A 20,102-nucleotide genomic window follows, 5' to 3' on the forward strand; every position below is an offset into this window, starting at 1 on the left:
GTCAGTAGATTTAAACCAGAGGCTACACTGCTTTTGTAAACCCTGATGGCAGGAGTGACCACTTACAGTGCCTTAAACTTATGCCAGCTTTTAATTGTGCAAATCTGATTTCAGTCCTGAAAAAGAGTAGTTTTTAGACTCAAAACACACATTTTGGTTGTCCACTCTGCAGCTCACTTTCTGTGTTTGCAAAGCAGGGAGTGGTACAACACATGGTATTCCCTGTTTTGCTGTTGAGGTATTCAAACACAAGAGGATGTAAGGAGGGGTGGAGAAATGCAAATAGTAACATAGTTCAGTGCTGAAAGATGATTAATACTAATTACTTCTAATGGCTGAAAATTTTGTGTCTGCTTTTGGTAAGGAAAAGCAAATGCATTGTTCTCTTTGGAATCAAAATTTGACAACTTTGACTGAAACAGTTAGTACAGCTTCCGTTCAAAGCGGCCCCTTGGCAAACACACCTTTGTGTGGCACATGGGAAGGTCAGTTTGTGCCAGGTGTGCCAGGCCTTAATGCTGCTCTAACCAGAGCCTTGGCAAACACTGCACTGCGATGTCCTCCTTTTGCAATGCCTGTGAGTGACTGTGACTGTCCAGCTCCAGCACATGACATCTGGCAACAAGGGCACGGATAAAACAGGGAGGTTGAGGACCTGATGTATTTTAAATCCCTAGTATTTTCTCAGATGTGCCTCCAAATCCAGTGTAAAGTGATACATGTTCAAAATTCAGGGCCTGAGATCTTGTATTTAGCATCATTACTCCACCAAGAGCAATGAGTGGAGAAAAGAAGTTTTCAACCTTTTTTGTCATGATGCTTACTGTCTGGGATCTATTTTCTCATATGTTGAGTTATTGGTTGGAAATGTAGTACTTTAGCATGAAAAATAATAGAATTCTAAGATCGGTGGGTGTTTGTGATCATTACATCATCTAAACAGAAATTTTTTAAAAAACCCAAACTTTTGTGCAAAAACTGACCTGACCTGAAAAGGTGAGTGGAGGCATGATATGCTTTCTGAATTTGTACCTGCACAGGGCGGTTTAAAGTTTTTTGTGCGTACACATACCACAGGATATTTGGTGGCAAAACCGACTGGAGAAATCTTGTTCTTCTGACTAATTCTCCTCATTTCTAGGAGCTTGCTTCTCGTACTTCAGCACAACTCACTGCCTCCTCAGATCTGATATGACCACTGCTTGGGCAGGAATTTCAGTCTGTACTGAACTACACCCCATGATCTGGATTAAAATAACCCTTCCAAAAAATGATTGTATTTAACATGGATCATTTCACAGAGTCTGGGAATGAAGTGATAGGAACAGAGGCACTAAGTATATTCTAATTCATATTTATCATTGAATCTGATGTATCGTATAGCTTTGTCCAGAGAAACCAGGCCAAGAAAAGAGATATGTTTTCCATCCACAACATCTGCTCTGCATTCATCCAACTTGTGCCATGCCTTTTGTCATTTTGCCGCTCAAGGCTGTGGTGGTGGGAAATGCCTCCCTCCTCCTCTTCCAGTTTGCAGTACAGCCCTCAGTGAACCTTTGCAAAGCCCACATGTTGTAGCTTATTGCAATTTACCCCTCATGCAGGAGGAGCTTTGCAGTTGTGTTCTCAAGCCAAATCATTGAATTGTGGAATGGTTTAGGTTGGAAGGAACCTTAAATATCATCCTGTTCCAACTCCTCTGCCATGGGCAGGAACACCTTTCACTAGTCCAGGTTGCTCAGAGCCCCATCTACCCTGGCTTGAGAATTTCCAGGGATGGGGCACCCACAGCTTCTCTGGGTGGCCTGTGCCAGTGTCTCATCACCCTCCCAGTAAAGAATTTCTTCCTAATATCTAATATAACCCTACTCTCTTTCAGTTTGAAGCCATTCACCCCTGTCCTGGCATTACATGCCTTGCTGAAAGTTCCTCTCAAGTTCTCTTGTAGCCTAAGTACTGAAATTTGCTCTAAGATCCCACCAAGGCCTTCCCTTCTCCAGGCTAAACAGCCCCCACTCTCTCAGCCTGTCTCCACAGCAGAGCTGCTCCAGCCCTCGGATCACCTTGGTGGCCTCCTCTGGGCTCACCCCAGCAGGTCCCTGTCCCTCCTGTGCTGGGAGCCCAGGGCTGGATGCAGTGCTCCAGGTGGGTCTCAGCAGAGCAGAGCAGAGGGGGAGAATCCCCTCCCTGCCCTGCTGCCCACGGGGCTCTGGATGCAGCCCAGGACACGTTTGGCTCTCTGGGCTGTGAGTGCACACAGCCCGCTCATGTTGAGCTTCTCCCCCAGCAGCTCCCTCAAGCCCTTCTCCTCTGGTCCGCTTTCAAACCATTCCCTGCCCAGCCTATACTTGGGATTACCTTGACCCACCTCGCTTCTACCTGTCTTAAATGAGGCAGAATTTGGTTTGTGAGAAAACATCACTTTCCTATTCAAGATCTGTCAAAGAAGCTTCTCGTTGTGGCTGTTGAAACACCCAGAGCCCTTGATCAAACTGTCAGCAGCCATAAAGCGGGTGGATTGTCAGTGGTGGATTGTCACACATTGCAGATGTGTGAGCAGCAGAGAGACAGTGAATAGAGCCCCGTAGGTACAACAGTTTTCTATGGTGAGAGGGGATAATTTATTTGTAGCTTGTACCCCCAATTCCTAGTAAGAATTGGGAATTTGAATTTTAAATAATTTCTGCTATAGGGCCTGAAAACATGGGGAAGCAACATGTTGTCCTGTTAAGCTGAGGGGACCTACATGAGTGCTCAAATACTCTGAGCCCCAGTTGATTACTGACAATGCAGTGTACCTGGGGTAAAAAGAAATGAAGAAAATCCAAAAATAATCAAGTGGAAAGTGGAACAACAAAGAGTCCAGAAGGGCTAACACAGACTGTGGAAAGCAACTAGAGGAGACTGAAGCAGCACTTCACTTTGACTGACCATAGCTGGTGCCAGGGAAAATTAACACAAACAGGAAATTGCCTTTTTTTCTGACTGTAGAATATTTTTTGTGTGTTTATGGGTTTTTAATTAATTGAGGAAAAGGAGGCTGTGAAATTGTCCTACCAAAATTTGAGAAGTACTTAATGCCACACAACAAAAGAAATATGAGATAACCTTTTTTCCCTGATAATTTTTAAATTTTTTTCCCTGGAAAGCATAAAGAGAAATTAAAACTGTAATTAAAAATAGATGTGAGTGATAGGAGGCTGATGACCCATCATTGCAAGTTTGGAATGGAAGCGGAATCTCAGATTTAAAAAATAGGAAAATAAAGAAAATTGAACAGGGGCATGAATTTTGATTGTGTGTGAAATCTGTGGGGGACAAAAGTGCCCTGAGGGACGTTTTTGATAAATACAAGTGCAAAGACGTTGTACCATGCAGGTAGACTTGAGAGTCTAAAATAACCTAAGAAAAAAAACCTGGGGCTGAAAGGCAGGAAGAGCCAAGGTCAGCCAAGAGAGCACATCTGTCTGCACAAGCTGTGATAAGTGAGACAAACGGGAGCAGTACCTGTTGCTCCACCAAAGGGGACAATTTCACCATTACTTGCTTGTGTTTCTTTTCACACTGACAGCTGGTGGTCAACGAGCTCTCAGACTGAAAACAGACACCTGGAAGTGTGACAGTGTACTGTCACAGAGGGGGTGTGAGCAGGCAGCCTTGCACAGAAGCTACAGCCTTCGTGAGAGTGGCTTTCCTCTGTAAAGAACTGTGGGGATTAGATGTGTGAGTCAATAACAAAGCAGTAAAGGAAGATATTTGCAATATTATGAAAATAAAGGGTATACCTCAATGCAATAGGGGTGTGTCCAGCCCTTAATGCCATCATCTGTGTGCCCATTGAATACTGACACATTTTCAAATGACATTGTGGTTTGGGCAAGTCAGGAACTGAGTTTTGCCTAGAGGGTCAGGTCAGCTTGGGAAGGATTCATACATAACTCCTGGGATTTAACTAAGTGAGCAGGTATGCCAAGTCTGTGTGGTGGCAATGATGTATTGGAGAGGTAATTGGTGCAAATGGATGTGGCAAAGTTATCTCCCACATCTGCCCTAAAAGGCAAAGTTTTGTGGGAATTGAAAGCCTATAAGGGTATTTGTGCTGCCATGATGGTAATTTAAATTTACTGCTGAATGAAGATGTTCAATGCATGCAATCCTGATTTAATGCACTGAGAAGCTGTGGAAACTACATGCTTTCCATATCAAAACATTGTATTGTTTCAGTCTTCTTGTCATGCTGCAGTCCCACCAGAAACCAGTGTTCAAAGAATCACAGTAATTAACAAAAGCCATGTGTCAGAGCTGAAGGAAGTTTCAGGTTTTTGTTTGGAAGATGTGAAAGTCTATTGTTTGTTTCATGTTACTACTGATGAAAGAAAGCTTATAACCACCTTCGCTTCTCTGCTCCCCCAAAAATATAAACATCCTTTTTTCACCCTCTGCTGAAATTATACGCCTTGTTAATTGAGTGCACAGCTGGGAGAGGTTTGGTAGCTGGGGATTGTTTTTCTAAAAAGTTTGGAAAATACATGAAGATCCAGGGTTCATGTGGGTCATGTAATCATCAATATGATGATTATAACCAGTTAACCTTTTGCATATTTGTGCTGACAGTGAGGAGTGACTTTTGTTTTTCTGAAATGTTCTGCAAATACAGCAACATCCAAAGTTCAGATGGATCATGTAATCATCAATATTTTGATTACAGCCATCCTTGTGCTGCCAGGATTACTAGATGAGGGATTATCAGATCTGTGACTCCTGGTGCTTCAGGAAATCTGAGGTCTTTACCTCTATGTGTGTGGGGAGTGTCTCACTCTTCCCACCATCTTATGGGGAACTCTCTGTCCTTGTTAGTAGGGTTTTGTAAAACATAATAGTAATTCTAAAACGTGGAAGAAATATGTTGGAAGTGATAGACTAAGGTCAGGGATGGAAAGTAAGTTTGGTTAGCAGGGTCAAGAAAGCTTTAGGTTGTGACATTGCATATTTTAACTTTAAGTGGTTTGGCTTCACAGGCAAAGTTCTGGGGAGAGGTGATACCAAAAGACTTGTGATGATGAGCAGAAACAATTGGAGGAGTGAATAGAGAAAGGACATTTTCCAAGTAGAGTGAGCACAGAGAGGCTCCAAACCCCTCACTGAATTCAGATTCATACAACTGCAGCTGCTAAATATAGCTTTGCTGGAGCATCTGGAGCACAAGGATTGCATATGCAAGGACATATGCAAGGATTGTAGAGTTTTCCTTAAAGTTTACCATTTTTTTTCTGCAAACACAGAAGTCCAAGCTCGCACTGGTGGTGTTGTATCAGGCTTGCATTTGGGCAGTGGCATAAGTTGTGTTTGCATGCGCGTGTTTCAAAAATATGACATATTTGCTATTCCTGTCTCCTTGGGCATCCTTGCTCTGCACAGATAGCATAGGAAAAATTGTAAAACTACAGTCTGTTACCTAGAAAACTTGTTCTAGATAGACTGTGACTCTCTCAAGTGTGTCAGCTTGCCTCACTGACCACTTAAGCAACTGCTACAGTGCTCCTGTTGATTCAGGCTCCTGGTCACAGAGCAGTGCCAGCTTTTCTCATGTTCACAGATCCTCTAGGTTGTCAGCACCAACATCACCTTCAAATCCTTTAAATAAACTTGTCTGATGACTGGGGCACTGAAAATTTCACTACCAGCCAGTTTTGATGTGGGTTTTTTTTTTTTTTTTTTTTTGTTTTTTGTTTTGTTTTGTTTTGTTTTGTTTTGTTTTAATGCTCTATTCCTCTGCCTATCAGGACATATTCAGGGCTTTAAATGCATTTCTGGTGCCTGGCCTTAGCTTCTGTGTCAGGCAGTTTGCAGCCAGTGGAGGAAAAATTTTATTGTAGTCTGCTCCAAACATGCAGGATCACCAGCAATGGACAACAGTGTAAGCCAGCACATGTTGAGCAGCAGCAGATTTACAGGAAACCAGTGCTTCCCGCTGCTTCCTCCTCTTCAAGGAGGCTGGTCTTGCTCTGGGTAGACACACAGTTCCTCTGTATCTAAAGTACGAGTTCTGGGTGTGTATTTCTCATTTTCATATGGCACCAATGAAGTGAGAACGTCCTTTTCAGTCTCTCCTCCATGGCCCCTTCTTTGTGCCATGTCAGGTGATGAATTGACCAGCATGTCCCAGGTAAGGTAGCCCAATGATGCAGTGCAACCTGAAAACTTAAAATTATTTTGAATTTTAATGCATTCTAGATGATAAACTATGGCTGCTGGCCACAGTGCTCAAGAATTTGTTTCCCCCATTTATTTGGCATAGAATGACATGTATGTGCTGCTCTATGTGTTGTGAATTCCCTTCTATTTTCTCTTACAGAAGTTCCATGGAGTTGGACTAAAATAAAGTTTTGGGATGTCTCTATTTGGATTAAAATTTGGAAAGAAGAAATTGAAAGGTGAGTTTCTGGTAATGCCATTTTCATGGGAGCAAAGGAATGTAAATACAGCACACGTGCAAGTCCCTGAGCTCCTGTTTGGGAATATGTCTGGCCCAGAGCAGGTGGGGGAAAATACACTTTCTTTCCTTTTCCTGCATTTCATACTGCCTTGGAGGCATGCTGCAGACTGGGTGCCAGTGAATGGAGGCACGTCTGCAACAGGACCAGCTCCAGAGTTTGTGCACTGTCGTGACACGTGGCTGCCTTGGGGAAGTTGGGTTTTGGTGGTTTTTTTTTACAGGAATCATTTGCGGGAGTGGGTGGATGAGCAATGCACATTGCAAGGGTCCATTGCAGTCTTTGGATGGTGAAATGTACTGGTGCGTCTCAAATTCTGTGTTCAATTTTGAGCCCCTCACAAGAAAGACTTTGAAGTGCTGGAGTGTGTCCAGAGAAGGGAAAAGAAGCTGGTGAAGGGTCTAGAGCAGAAGTCTTATAAAGAGCAGCTGAGGGAGCTGGGGAGTGTTTAACCTGGAGAAAAGGAGGCTCAGAGGAGACCTTATTGTTTTCTAAAAGTACCTGAAAAGAAGCTGTAGTTAGGTGGGGGCCAGTCTTTTCTCTCAGGTAACAAGCAACAGGACAAGAAGAAATGGCCTCAATACTTCAGGGGAAGTTTGGATATTAGGAAAAATTTCTTCACAGAAAGGGTTGTCAAGTATAGGAACAGGCTGCCCATGGCAGTGGTGGAGTCACCATCTCTGGAGGTGCTTTTAACAGATGTGTAGATGTGGCATTTAAGGACATGGTTTAGTGATGGAGTTGGCAGTGCTAAACAGTTGGATTTGCTGATCTTGGAGGTCTTTTCCAATCTAAACAATTGTATGACTCTATTTTATGATGGCAATGGCCCAGATATTCCCTCCAATCAGAAACAGGAAGAAGAGTAAATTAGAGACATGGACCCTGAGAGCATACCCATGTGTGCACCTTGAGAGACCCAGTGTGCAGTCTCTGGTTGGGGATCCAGGTCTGCAGACATGGTGAAGAGGGAAAGTCTCTAGCCTTTCCTTTCAGGGTGTTCCTTTCTGTATTTGATGAATGTGGAATTACTGCCCTACTTGTATTTTGACACGAAATTCTTTTCCAACCTCTCCAAGCTCAGAGGACTGAACAGCTTTTTCCCAGGGGTTTATTTTTGCAATTGTGCTGCTATTTCCCCTTCCTGGACCAGGGCAGACTGTGAGCCCTGGTGTTAAGGCAGAGGCATCCGTTTGCTTCTCTGACAGTCCTGGGAGAGGAGGTTGTGATTGCTCCCAGGGAAGGATCTCTGCCAGCCCCAGATATTTTTTACCCCATCTTGGCTTTGCAGATGAGGGAGCATAGGTTTGTCTGTGAGCCACTGTCCACTCAGGGCACCCCACTTGTAATGCAGTAGCTGTTCAGATTATCAAAGAGATTCTGTTGCTATATTAGGAAAGTGTTGTGTTTTGCCTGGGCCTGGGCCTGTGTTTTAGCAGGGAATGGTTCAGCCCCCCCCACGCTCAAAAAAATATTTGAGGAACTCAGATCTTCCTAGATACAAACCCTGTATTTTATTGGGAAGAATAATTTCTTTCACATCCAATCATCAGTTCAAAACCAATGAAGGCAAACTGGAAGAAGTTCAGAGGATAAAGGAAGCAGAGGTGATCAGGGAGTGAGGAGCTTCCATAACAGGAAGCTGAGAGTGTTTTCTCCTCCCCTTGTGTTTTTAATTATTTTGCCTTGCATCCCCAAACCTATGATTTCTCCTTGCAAACATTTAACTAGACGTGTTAACTAGAATGTTAACTAGAATGTCAGTGTTGAAGTGCTATTTTAATCCAGGAGTTTATGAGTCTTTGTCTTTGTAGAAGTCCAGAGGACTGTGCTGCCTGAGAGCAGGCAAGGCCCTCCCACAGGGTACATCCCATGTGCTCATCTTGGAGGGGCAGTACTGCTTATGGCAAGACCAAATTTCTGTTCCAAAAACAAAGCTGGATGACATTTAACCTTGCTGAAGAGCCATGCTCATGATATGACTTTAATTGGAGGGAATGTTTTACCTCAGGCATCAGCTGCTGGACCTGGGATAAGGATTGCTCCCATGAGACCCAGCATTTTTCCCCAGCAAGGCATGGTTTCCACATGAGCTGAGGTGCAGGTGAAATATGATAGGTTTAGTTTAAGAGGACAGGTTACATGGTCTTAAGTTTCTTGGAGATAAGGGTTGGCTTTTTATAGTCTCAAGTTCTTTATAGAAGTTTATCAGGAGTGTAACTAAAACACAGCTCATGTTGACACACAAAGATGCCTGGAGGGACCAGTTGCTGGGTAATGTTGGTGAAGCTGTTCCAGCTGAAGCAGGGAAGTACACCTCTTAGATAAGCAGCAGAGGTGTTTCTATGGAAAAAGTGCCTGAGATCTTTTACACTGAGGTTTAACCTACAGTGAACATGGGTGGAACAGAGGGGAAGGAGGGCACTTCTAGTTCATCAAATGGAAGGTTGGAGATGGCTGATTGTTGGAATCTGAAATGCAAGGAATTCTTAGAACTTTGGGCCTGTAAGCAAAAGCTTGGAATTAAACACAGAAGTTGATCTGAGACCTTGGAAGAGGCTTCAGAACTTGAGTACTAGGAGCAAAAATGTGGATTTATAGTTTAAAGCAGAGACATGTTAAGTTAAGAAGAAGAAAGTTTAGATGTAGGGAAAAAAAGTACTTACAAATATAAACAAGAAGTTTATAATGTAGTACTGTAGGTTTGTGTATCATAACATGATTGGCTAAGAAATTGGTAGTAAGATTGGCTTATCTTACAGTGTAAGATTGGCTTACACTGTAGCATGAGTCTGTAAGATGAAAGATTTAAGGATTGGATCAAAAACATAAATATCCTTGTTGGTAGTGCTTTATTGGTCAAGAAATCCTTAAAAGGTCTTGTAACTGGGTGTTTTGCGACCTTCTGAACCATGTAGTAAAGATGTGAGCTGAACTCAGCCTTCCTGTCCATGCAGAAGATAAAAAAATAAATCACACAAACAAAAACAACCCAGAGGTCCCATCTCTAACTCATTCAAAATTCCTTAAAAAATCCCCATAACTGGTGCCCTGTGATAACTGTGGACCATCTCTGTTCACTGACTTCCTCCCATGGTGGTTTAGTTCAATATTGGAGCTTCATACTTTGAGGACAGGGATAGGCAGGTACTGTCCATCAAAGAAATAGGAATAGAGAGCAGGGAGAATTCATCTACGCAGATGGAAGAGCAGTCATCCCAGATGGAAGAGCAGTCATTACTGCAGTTTCATCTCCACAAGCCCAGCCTCAGGGCACTGTGAGAGGAGGAAGGAGGTTATAAATCGAACTAGGGCTTTTGCAAAGCTCTCCTGGAAAGCTTTCCTTCTTGCCACTCACCAAGGCAGCTGGGCTTGGAGCAGGCAGGCTCTGGGCAGAGCTTGGCAGCTCCTGAGGAAGGCAGCCCATGACTGGCACATCTAGCTCAGCTGCCTTCTGGGATCCCCGTTCCGATCCAATAGGAAGTGTCTCACCACAATAGACATTGAGTATGAAAAATGTATTTATTTTTACATAATATCCCATGAGGGAAATAACTGTGAATTGAAAAACTTTTCAAAGTTCGTTTTGGAGCTGTATTTATTTTTATGATTTTTTGCATCACTTCCTATCACTGTGCATTGCTGTTATTAACAACATGTGCAATTGTGTTAAGCTGTGGTATTTACCAGCATGTCTAAGGGATACTGTTTTCTAGTAAAGGAAATTATATGTGCCAGCCACTCACTGTCAGACTAGTTTTCAAAATAAAAACAAAAGACAAAAAAAGCTGCTTTTTTTGGGCATACTAATATTAGTCAAAATATTGTGAACTATTATCAGAAATAAAACAAGGACACGGAGTGATATAAAATTCTAAACCAGCTGTGGGGGGGGAAAAATCAGTTTTTCAAAATGAAGAAAAGACTATTTATATTGCTATTATATTTGAAAAATGTATATTTGATTCTGAAGTGTACTGAAACAAATATGAAAAGACATAGATGCTTCTTGAGAATTAATTTGCTGCCAGGCATTTTTGAGACATGATGAGTCCCCATATCTGCCTAGAGCCAGGGCAGGTGGCTGAGATATTGCCAGGAGTAGGAAAGGAAGGAAAACCAGAGCTGGTGTTATTGCAGGAGATGGGAAAAGGGAAGAGATGAGTCAACCTGTGTCCCTTCCTAGAAAAAGCTACAAGAGAATATTATCAGGTTTAAGGTTATCCAACACTTCTTCCACCTGTGTCCCAAGAGTGCTATTCGACCACAAATGTACATGCTGTGAAAATCTGGTGCATCCTTTTGGAGCTGTCTTTTCTTCTTTTTTCTTATGGCAATAACAGAAAATGCTGCTTTTAGAAAAGGGGAAAAGGGCAGGGTCTACCATTGAACTTTATGTTGATATTAAAAATGCACTAGACCTGAGGCAAAAAAATATTTCCACTTCAGCCTCAGGGTTTTTTATTTCAGACCTTTCATCTGCTGTATGATAATGGAAGAGGTCAGTACATCTCCAAAGTGGGCCCTCTGTTAGTGATTCCAGTAGCAAAATATTTTGGCTTTCTATACCAGGGATATATGGAATGTTTTACTTGTGTGAGAAATTCCACTATGTGTGGTGTTTGTTTGATGCTTAGCAGGAGGCTGAGCTCAGTAACCAATCACCAAAGACACTGATCATGACCACAAAAGTGTATTTATTGCATTTTATTTCTTCAGGACGAAGGAGGATTCTTGGTTTTTTGAAGCAAAAAGACATAATAAATATATTTATTTAATAATGGAGAGACAGGAAGGATGAAAGAGGGCTAAACCCATTGATGATGGTGTCCCTGTAAGGTCATGATGTATGCTTTTTCTTAATAAAATGCCTCATACTCAGCACAGTCTACTCCATTTCTGAGATGAAAATGCATGTGATTGCCAGCATAAATCCTCTCCAGCCAGAGAGTCTACACAGAAGAGGGGGCATCTGCACATTAAAAATGTGTGGGTTTTTAGCATGGAGTCCAGGACAGCCCCTCCTATGAGTCAATAAAAACCCACATTTATTTGCCAGGCAGCTGAACATGTTCCTGCTCCAAGCTGGGCTTGGCTCTGACCTCCCTCTCCCCCTTTCCATCCCAGTGGTTTCTCAGTGCTGCTGCTGCCCCAGCCACGCTCACTGAACCCTGCCAGGCTCTGGCTGCAGTTCAGGGCAGGGATGGGCTTTGGTTTCGTGCTGCAGAGCAGCAGGTGCGCGGCGCCGCTCAGGTTACAGCGTGAGGGTGGCACTCAGGAAAGGAGGGTCTGACAAATGTCTGTGTCTCAAACTGGCTGTGAAATATAGATATTTAACCACTATGACCCTCTGACCTGTCATACGGCTCTTTGCTTCACCCATGCATCCTCTGATCCATATGAGAGGATGAACCTTCGGCGTAAGGATCCCTGGCTTTGGTGTTGGATGAAGTTCACTTGTTGCAGCTCTGATCCCAGAAAGGCACTTGCTGTGTTATGAATGTGAAATTCTGTGGTACCAGTGCTGTAAGAAATAATCCCGTTGTCTTTACCCCAGTGACAGGGACTCTACCCAGACACAGCACCTGCAAATCGAGACACTTGTTGCATAGTTATTTCACCTCAAATGATTGCAAAAAAGGGGCAATTATTGCTTTAAGGTGCAAGGAGATTTTAGCTATTAGCTTGTATAATTACCTCCCAGTAGAAAATTATTTTGGTTGCCTAACACAGTATATGATGACTTGCCCTCTCCCATGGAGTTGCCTTTCAGTGGAGACTGTAATTCTCAGGTTCTTTGAGGGGAGGATAGAGGGAATGATTCACCATAGCAGTTTTCAGTCTCTCATGCACATAGAGGAGCAGTCCAGCAAAGACCAGAAAACAGGACCAGGATTTGTCTGTCTGTCAGGAGGTGGCTGGTCTCCTGGATGCTGGGTGTGAGGTGACCACAGGTGAGAGGTGATGCCAGAAGCTGGAGCAGTGATGATGAGGTGCCCAAAAGTAGGGACAACAAAAGTTAGGAGGGAGATGGGACAAGGAGGAGGTGGCAGGAGACACATCATGAGATGTGTGACTAGAGGGGGTCTTCTGGGACCTCTTATAGCCTGTTGCAGTAGGGACCTGAATTACAGTCCCAGTAGGGTCAGTTCCCTTGGAGCCAGAATAATCTGTTACAGCTTTCACAGCTTGGTAATAGCATTGCTACGAACCACTCTATAAGGGAAGCTGGGGAGATGAGTCCAGCTTCTGGATGCCATTCTTTGTAGCTGGTCCAGGGCAGAGTTTTTGCTCTTGAGGTCACTTGTTTAAAGGGTGGAGGAGAGATTATTATTTTCACAGAGTTTATGCTGTCTCTGTTCTGTTGTCAGGGTTAGTTACGCAGGCACTCCCCTAATTGGGCTGTGTTCATTTCGTGCGTGGAGTATCAGTGCCTAGTTTGTATAGGACTTGGCAAAACCAGGCAGATCTTAACCTCCCATTTCTTGGAGCCACAAGACCCAATATCTACAAAACTTTTCCAATACCCTGTTGAAAGCACTTCTCTTGGCATATGATCCTTAGCATAAACCAGAAACAAATTTCCAGGCTGTCTGACCAGATCTTGAATCTAACCTTTTGCAGGACTTTTCCATGCAGTAGTCCTAAAGTAAGAAGGCTGGTGGGCTGGCCAGTTACATTTATAGCTGATTTTTTGGCATAGGTTTAATTTTATTAAATACAGATGTTATTCTGAGGTTTAGCTTCTAAAACTGTCTGCCTGAGAAAACAGGCACTTTCCCAGTGACTTGGTCTCAGTGGTTAGACCAAGAACTGGGCACTAAGCCATATTTATGTACGCCGAGTTTCCACTGATGAATAATTTAAAATGGTTTTCAGTGGCAGTGAAATGATAACTTGGAGCACAAATACCATTCCTTCTTTCCAGTGAATGCAACTTGCAGAAGCAGAACATTTGATTTACTTAGAGATATATTAAAAAGTTTCAAGAAATGAAAAACTTCTCATCTGATACCCATACAGCTTCACCCTCCCTTTTTCCTCATTGCTTTCAGAATCAACAGGGCATGATAAGACATGCATGCTTGGATCTACAGCCAAAAAACCCTGAGTTATGGTTTCCAGGCAAAGCTGGTGTAATACTTGACTTTTCTTAATATTTTGTTTATTGTGATGATCCAAGAGACTTCATTTCTGTCCAGACTGTTCCAGAAACAAATGAGAGTCGTGTGGTCTGCAGTGGTTGAGAACTGCTGGATTAGGAGGCAGCAGTAGGGCCTCACAGTCCTCAGCTGGTAAAAGCCACTGGGGCAGTGTTGCCCTGTGCATGTGGTCACAGTGGTTCTCCCTTGGTGTAGCCATAGGACAGGAAGCTCTCCTTGCTGATGCCGTTGGATGAGACTCCCTGTGACATTTATTGTGGTTTATCTTGATTTAGCCAAAGATATTTCCTACTGTTACCCAGCAGGAAAAATTAAATTTCACCACTAGGAATTGGCCTCGTATTTTGGCCTTTAGGGACACTGCCTCTGAGAGAGATGGACAGCTATGGCAGGCAAAGGCTCCATTCAGTTTTGAACCAGGTTCACAGTTACCTGAGCCTTAAGAAAGTGTCATCACAGCAAACCTGCCCTTAGGTGCTGTATGGGAGTGCAGTGCCTTGATTCTCATTCCTGTTCTGTTTCATGTCCCACTGCCTCATGTTTCTGTGCCATCCCAGAGCTGTTTGCTGCCATTGATGTTTCTCACATAAAAGCCACTTGGAGAGTGCATCTCTCACTGTTCTGAGAGGCTCCTTTCCCCACTGGGGCACATACATGTGTCAGCTTTTTTCTAAATGCATTTAAGACTCTTGAGTTCAAATCCATGTGTCAAGTGCCTCTTCCCTGGCTGCAAAGACCCTGGGGGCAACCTGAGAAAGGAGATGGCTTCTTGCTCCCTCAGTGTGCCCTGGGAAGAGCAAAGGAGCTCAGGGCATGTTCAGCTGTTGCCTGCAGCACTTGGATTTCCACTTCTGCATACAGAACAGAAAGCCACTAAGGACTTCAGAAGCTGCTGTGTGACACCGAGGGTCTCCAAAGCTTTGTCATCTATTCCTATTTACATTAATACCATTTATCTTTTCTGTGGCACTTTTTCCAGGGCTAGACTCGGAGCCCCTGAGGAGGGGATAAGGGTAGCACTTACTGTATGGCAGGAAACAGGCAAGTGTTGGGAAGTTCTGTTTTTCACTAATAGCTTTATCTTTCATTGGCTTTAAGGATACCAGTTGTTCTCAGGAAAATTCCTGAAGGAGCACACAACACAATAGTTGAAGCCCAGCAAGTCTGAACCTCTTGAGCTCTGCTTCTGTTTTCCTCTGGGACACCAGATAAGTGGCTCTGATCTCTTGGTACATTGTTCTCCCCGTTGTGAAGACAAGAAAAATTTGTCTGAGGGAAGCAGTGAAGGATTGAGCACTTTGAGGATATTGAATGAAGCCACTGTGGTTGATCTGAATCATCCATTTGGGGCAGATGGCAGCTGATTTCAAAATGACTGATACTGTTAGATGTGCCTGAAGAAGGAGAAAGGCACATTTGCCTGCTAACATAGCTTTACATTAGTGATTAGAGGACTTGATGAAAATAGCCTACAGACAGAGACCAAAAAATGGTGACCTGAAAAAGGGCTTAGAAATTAGGGATGCTGTGTATTTACAGGGTCATTGAAGGAAAAGGAGGAAGGCTAGCACTTCAATGCATTGGACATCTTAGACTGTTGCTAATGCAAGAGTGAGCAAACAGGAAGAGCTAAAAATCTTAACACATCATTTAATAGGTGTAATAGACACGTGCTGTGATAACTCACGAGGCTGGAATATTAATAAAAAAGAATAAAACTAACTCTGTATGGTTAGCAGAAGCTTTCCTTTCATGACTACGTGATCTGAAATGCAGCTTGAAGAAAGAGATGAGCAAATTGCAGATCTCTTAGTAATGCTACAAGGTAATGAACACAAGCATAGAAAACCAAGAAGGGCAGTGTTTTAGGAAAAAAAGAAAAAAAAGAAAAAATAGTTTTCTGAGAGGCAGGATATGGTGGTAAATGAAGAATTCCATCTATGCAGAGGCAGAGCTGGAGAGAAGTGTAGAGGAACACGACCTACTCAGCTGGCACAGAGTTTTGGTGCAGAGGTGGGTAACTTTTTGGAGAGGAGAGGAGGTTGTTTCAGAAGTGATTCCCTCCAAAAGGGAGGGAATGGGAGGAGCTGGCTGGTCCTCTGAAAGCTGAAGGGAGTGTAAACAGGAATAGTTATGAAATGATGTGATGATACTTAGGAAAAAGTGACAGTATCAAATTGTTTAACATTGACTTCAAGAAGGAAACCTTCAATAAATATGAAGAACTAATAGCTGAGACCTCATGGGAAGAAATCCTAGGGTGGGGGGAGAATTAGACAGAGCTGTAATTTCCTTAAATAATTTATATTAAGGGCACATATATTATTAATTGATATTAAGGGCACATGTATAAGTTATCACCTTTCAGAGAAAGGCTTAGAAGGATGAGTGAAATGGTGAAATCAGAAGCTCTCCATTTGCTTCAGACAAAGGAAGGATGCCTCTAGAAGGTGCAAACCAGTTTGTTTTATCCAGCACAAACAGCACGGCAAAGGCTCAAAGTGAGAAAAGGCTCTCAAGGACATAAAGGGCAATAAAAGTTGTTCTGTAAGAGTTGGGGTCTCTGAGGAGGCTCAGTGGAAAAAGCCTAGCAAATAAAGCTAAGAAATCAGAGGGGTTTTGTTGCGGTGTGTTTGTTGGTTTTTTGGGTTCTTTTTTTTTGTTTTTCTCTTTTTCCCTCTAGATATCTAACATAATACTTGCCAAAAGCAGGGGAGAAAGGGATGGATTATGGGCTGGAATAGAGAGAGAATGGGTTGACTGGGTAAGGTAAAGCATGCCCTGGAGCAGTTCTGTCTTTGAGAGTCTGGCTCACAGGCAGGCAAAGTTCAGAAGACTGAGAAGAGAGCAAGCAGAGGGAAAAAGAGAAAAGCTGAGCAATTATAGATGTATTGGCTTCACTTGAGTAAAGGTTAAAACAATACAGCAAACCACTTCAAAGTAACAAGGAGAGTGTGTATCGGGAAGAGATGATTAACAGTCAGCAGTCCTGAAAAACTGCATCAAACCAAAATTAATTCTGTTTTAGTGGTAGCTGGAGGGCTATTGAAAAAGCCTCAGATAGCTGCCATGTATCTTGACTGTCACTTGTGGCATTTTTACACGTAAACTGGAGATACATGCTTGAGATAAAATCACAAAACAGTGAGTGCCAGATTTTTCAGAAAAAAAAGAAGACATTTAACAATAGATATTTACGACTGATAAGGAAACTTGAAAGATTCATCAGGGGTATATCCCATCCTGAGCCTGGTATTCAATATTTACTTCTACATCTTGGCTGACAGAATAAAGAACACACTTAGTACATCTGTGAATGGCACCATGCTGGCAAGAGCTAGGAGCACACTGAAAGATAGGATTGGAATTGACTGGTTTGAAAAATAGTCTGAAAGAATTTGGATGCAGTTCAGCAAGGACAAATGAAAGATTTGCATTGCCTGATGAGGCATTTGGCTCTGCCAGAAAGGATCTGCCAAAATGGGTCATATTCTGGGAAGCCATCCTCTGTGTGCTGGTGGTGCATAAGGATGTTACTTTTAATCAGTCCTGGGTGAATTCCTACACATGATGTGCATTGTCTGCAAGGAAATTTATATGTCCCTTGTGCCCTGGTCAGCTTTGGTAAGGCCTTGGTTGCAAACCATGGCCCACTTTGGGCATCCATCCAGAATGGGCTGAACTAGCTGGGAAGCCCACTGGAGAGCACCAAGGGTGAGATTCCTTCTGATGGATTAATGCATAAGGGACTAAAGAAATAGGAGCTGCTTACCTTTGGGAAGGCTAGTGTAAGGCATAACAGCTTTCAGTGTGTAGTGAACTTGGAATCACCGAATCACAGAATCCCTGCACAGAACAGCCCCAGGAACCACAGCTCATGCCTGAGAACATTGTCCAATGTGTCTTGAACTCTGTCAGGGGTGCTGCTGTGCCCAGCCACCCTCTGAGTGAAGAACCTTGTCCTGATACCAACCTAAACTTCCCCTGACACAGCTTCAGGCCATTCCCTCTGGTCCTGTCACTGGGCACCCAGAGGGGAGATCAGTGCCTGCCCCTCCTCTTCCCCTCCTGAGGAAGTTTTGGACAGCGATGGGGTCTCCCCTCAGCCTCCTCCTCTCCAGGCTGGACAGACAAAGTGACCTCAAGTGTTCCTCATATGGCTTTCCCTCAAGTCCCTTCAGCATCCACATGACCCTCCTTTGGTCTCTTTCTAATAGCTTTTATACCTTTTGTACACTGTGGTGCCCAAAACTGCACACAGGACTCAAGGTGAGGCTGTACCAGTGCAGAGCAGAGTGGGACAATCCCCTCCGTCAACTATCTGTACTCTGCATCCTTGGCAAGTAGCACAAGGAACTTAGGGGAAGCAGAAGACCGCCTTTGACGCTCCTGGGAGAAGACAAAACCTCTTGAAATTGAAGTAATGAGTTTTATGTTAGATAATACAAGGAAAAACTGCCCTAGGGGGAGGAAACTTCAGTCCTGGAATAGGCGATTGAAAAACAGCTGGTGCTGGAGTTTTCTATGTCATTTTTGGGGAGGACAGGCAAGCCCCTGCTTCGAGGTAAAGGACAGATTTGATGACCTTTTGATATCCTTCCAGTAATTTTTGATTTCATGAGAGCTGTGGGGATGGTGTCCCATCAGTGGAATAATGCTCAGAAATGCACCTGTACTGGAAGAAGGGCACCAGCTGTAGGCTGATGGCAAAAGCTCCAGAGACTTCAGGGGGAAGAGAAGGAGCAGGGCAGGAAGAGTGAGCACCACTAGTTAAGTGGGAAGGTGAACAGCATGCCAGCTGACACTGGCATTGCAGCGCGTGGTGCGTGGAGGAGACTTGTTCCATGGTGTTAAGTGCCATGGTGACATCCACAGTGCAGCTCCATCAGTGTCACCAGCCACCCCAGGTCCCTGACATGGGGCTCCCATTCACTGTGTCACTCCCTTCTAGCAAGTCTGCTTGCACTTTCTGATGCTCCATTCACATCTGTATTGACTCTGCTTACCCTCACACGTGATTGATATGTTTCCTTTTCTTTGCAGAGGAAGAGAGACAACTTCAAGCAAACAACCGTGATTTTAATCTGCAGTTTGAATATGCTGTAAGTAACCAGTGTGTGTTGTTTCATGCAGATGTAGTCACAGATGTAGCTGCATCTGTTTCATGTCTCAAGTGTTGTTTCAAAGGGGTGAACAGAACTGCATGCCAGCTATGGCTCTGCAAACCAGGCAAACAAAAGCCAGATGAACCATCAGAGGTGGATTGCTGCTAAGTCAGCCTGAAAAATGGGCAGCTGAAGGAGATCCAGTTCTGGAAAAGCATGGCACAGTGACTTTGCACACTTACAGAAAATTATTTGTGAGTCAAAGCGTTTGCAGGATCAGGCTCCAAGGCCTTTCAATAACGGAACCTGGGGGGAGCTTTCTGTGGAAATTTGTCTCCATTTAAAGTAAAACATGAAAGGAAATGTGTCAGTTCCTCAGCTTTTGCAGTGAAATCATCTCTGTCAGGAAGGTTTTGAATCTGGCCCTTGTTGCTTTCTGCCAGCTTTTCTGCCAGATTCCTAACACTCTACTTAGGTTCACTTAGGTGCCGTGAAATCTGTGATTCCAAAGTGCACCTTGACACAGGCTGGCTGTGTCCCAGGGCTGCCAGGCTAATTTGCCAGGGAAGCTCCTTCGGCAACTTCATTTCCAAAGCTTCTGGACCATTTTTTGATGCAGAGGAGAGCTAGCTCAGCCTCTAGATCTGTCCTGCCTGCAGGGACATCCCCTCTGTGAGGCTGCCCTGAAACTGCATTCTTTCAAAGTGTTTGCAGCTGCCAATTAATACCAAAGTGAATCCTGTGAATTTTTGTCCTTTGAATATCTGAATTCCAGTGGTGAAATTAATCATTCAGTTACCTGGGAGCTCTTTGAATCATGTTTTGGTTTAGGAACATCACAAGTATTTTCTTGGCAAGAGGTGAAAACCCTAAGCATTTTAGAACACACAAATTTCTTGTGATGGTGACAGTATGACTTGCCAGCAGGTTTGACTGATGACAACATGTGGTTTTCAGTAGTTTTCAGCCACAAACATGGGTTAGAGAATCCCAGGGTCCAGAGCTGCTGCAGGTATCCTGAATATGAAATGCATGGCAGCTAATATATGTGAAGTACTATGCAGCATGAATGTCTTATCAAGACTGGTGATTTGAGACTGGGGAAGTGAACTTGATTTGCACACAATCTGCCAGTAATGTGCTGCAATGGTTATTGCCACTACACATGGTTTTGTCATCTTCCACTGAATGGTTGCAATGTGCAGTAGTGGGACAAGAAAGTAGGAGGGAGATGGGCAGGTACGTCAGGATAGAGGCAACAAGCAACTCTTCTGGTTCCATGCCTAATTCTGTGAAAAACCATTCAGAAAACTGACTTTGCATGACAGTGCTTCCCAGCT

General features: G+C 43.6%; 1 protein-coding gene across 1 annotated transcript in view; it reads left to right on the top strand.

Moving 5' to 3' along the window:
• Positions 1 to 16,094: 16,094 nt before the first annotated feature.
• LOC118699618 (phospholipid-transporting ATPase ID-like) overlaps positions 16,095 to 20,102 on the top strand; it is a 54,087-nt gene continuing 50,079 nt past the window's right edge. Inside the window, exons 1-2 of the mRNA XM_054517866.1 lie at positions 16,095 to 16,158; positions 18,701 to 18,759. Of these exons, the coding sequence (XP_054373841.1) occupies positions 16,095 to 16,158; positions 18,701 to 18,759 (123 nt within the window). The remainder of the gene's footprint in view (positions 16,159 to 18,700; positions 18,760 to 20,102) is intronic.

This window comes from Molothrus ater, chromosome Z, assembly GCF_012460135.2.
Source record: "Molothrus ater isolate BHLD 08-10-18 breed brown headed cowbird chromosome Z, BPBGC_Mater_1.1, whole genome shotgun sequence".
Classification (NCBI taxonomy): Eukaryota; Metazoa; Chordata; class Aves; order Passeriformes; family Icteridae; genus Molothrus; species Molothrus ater.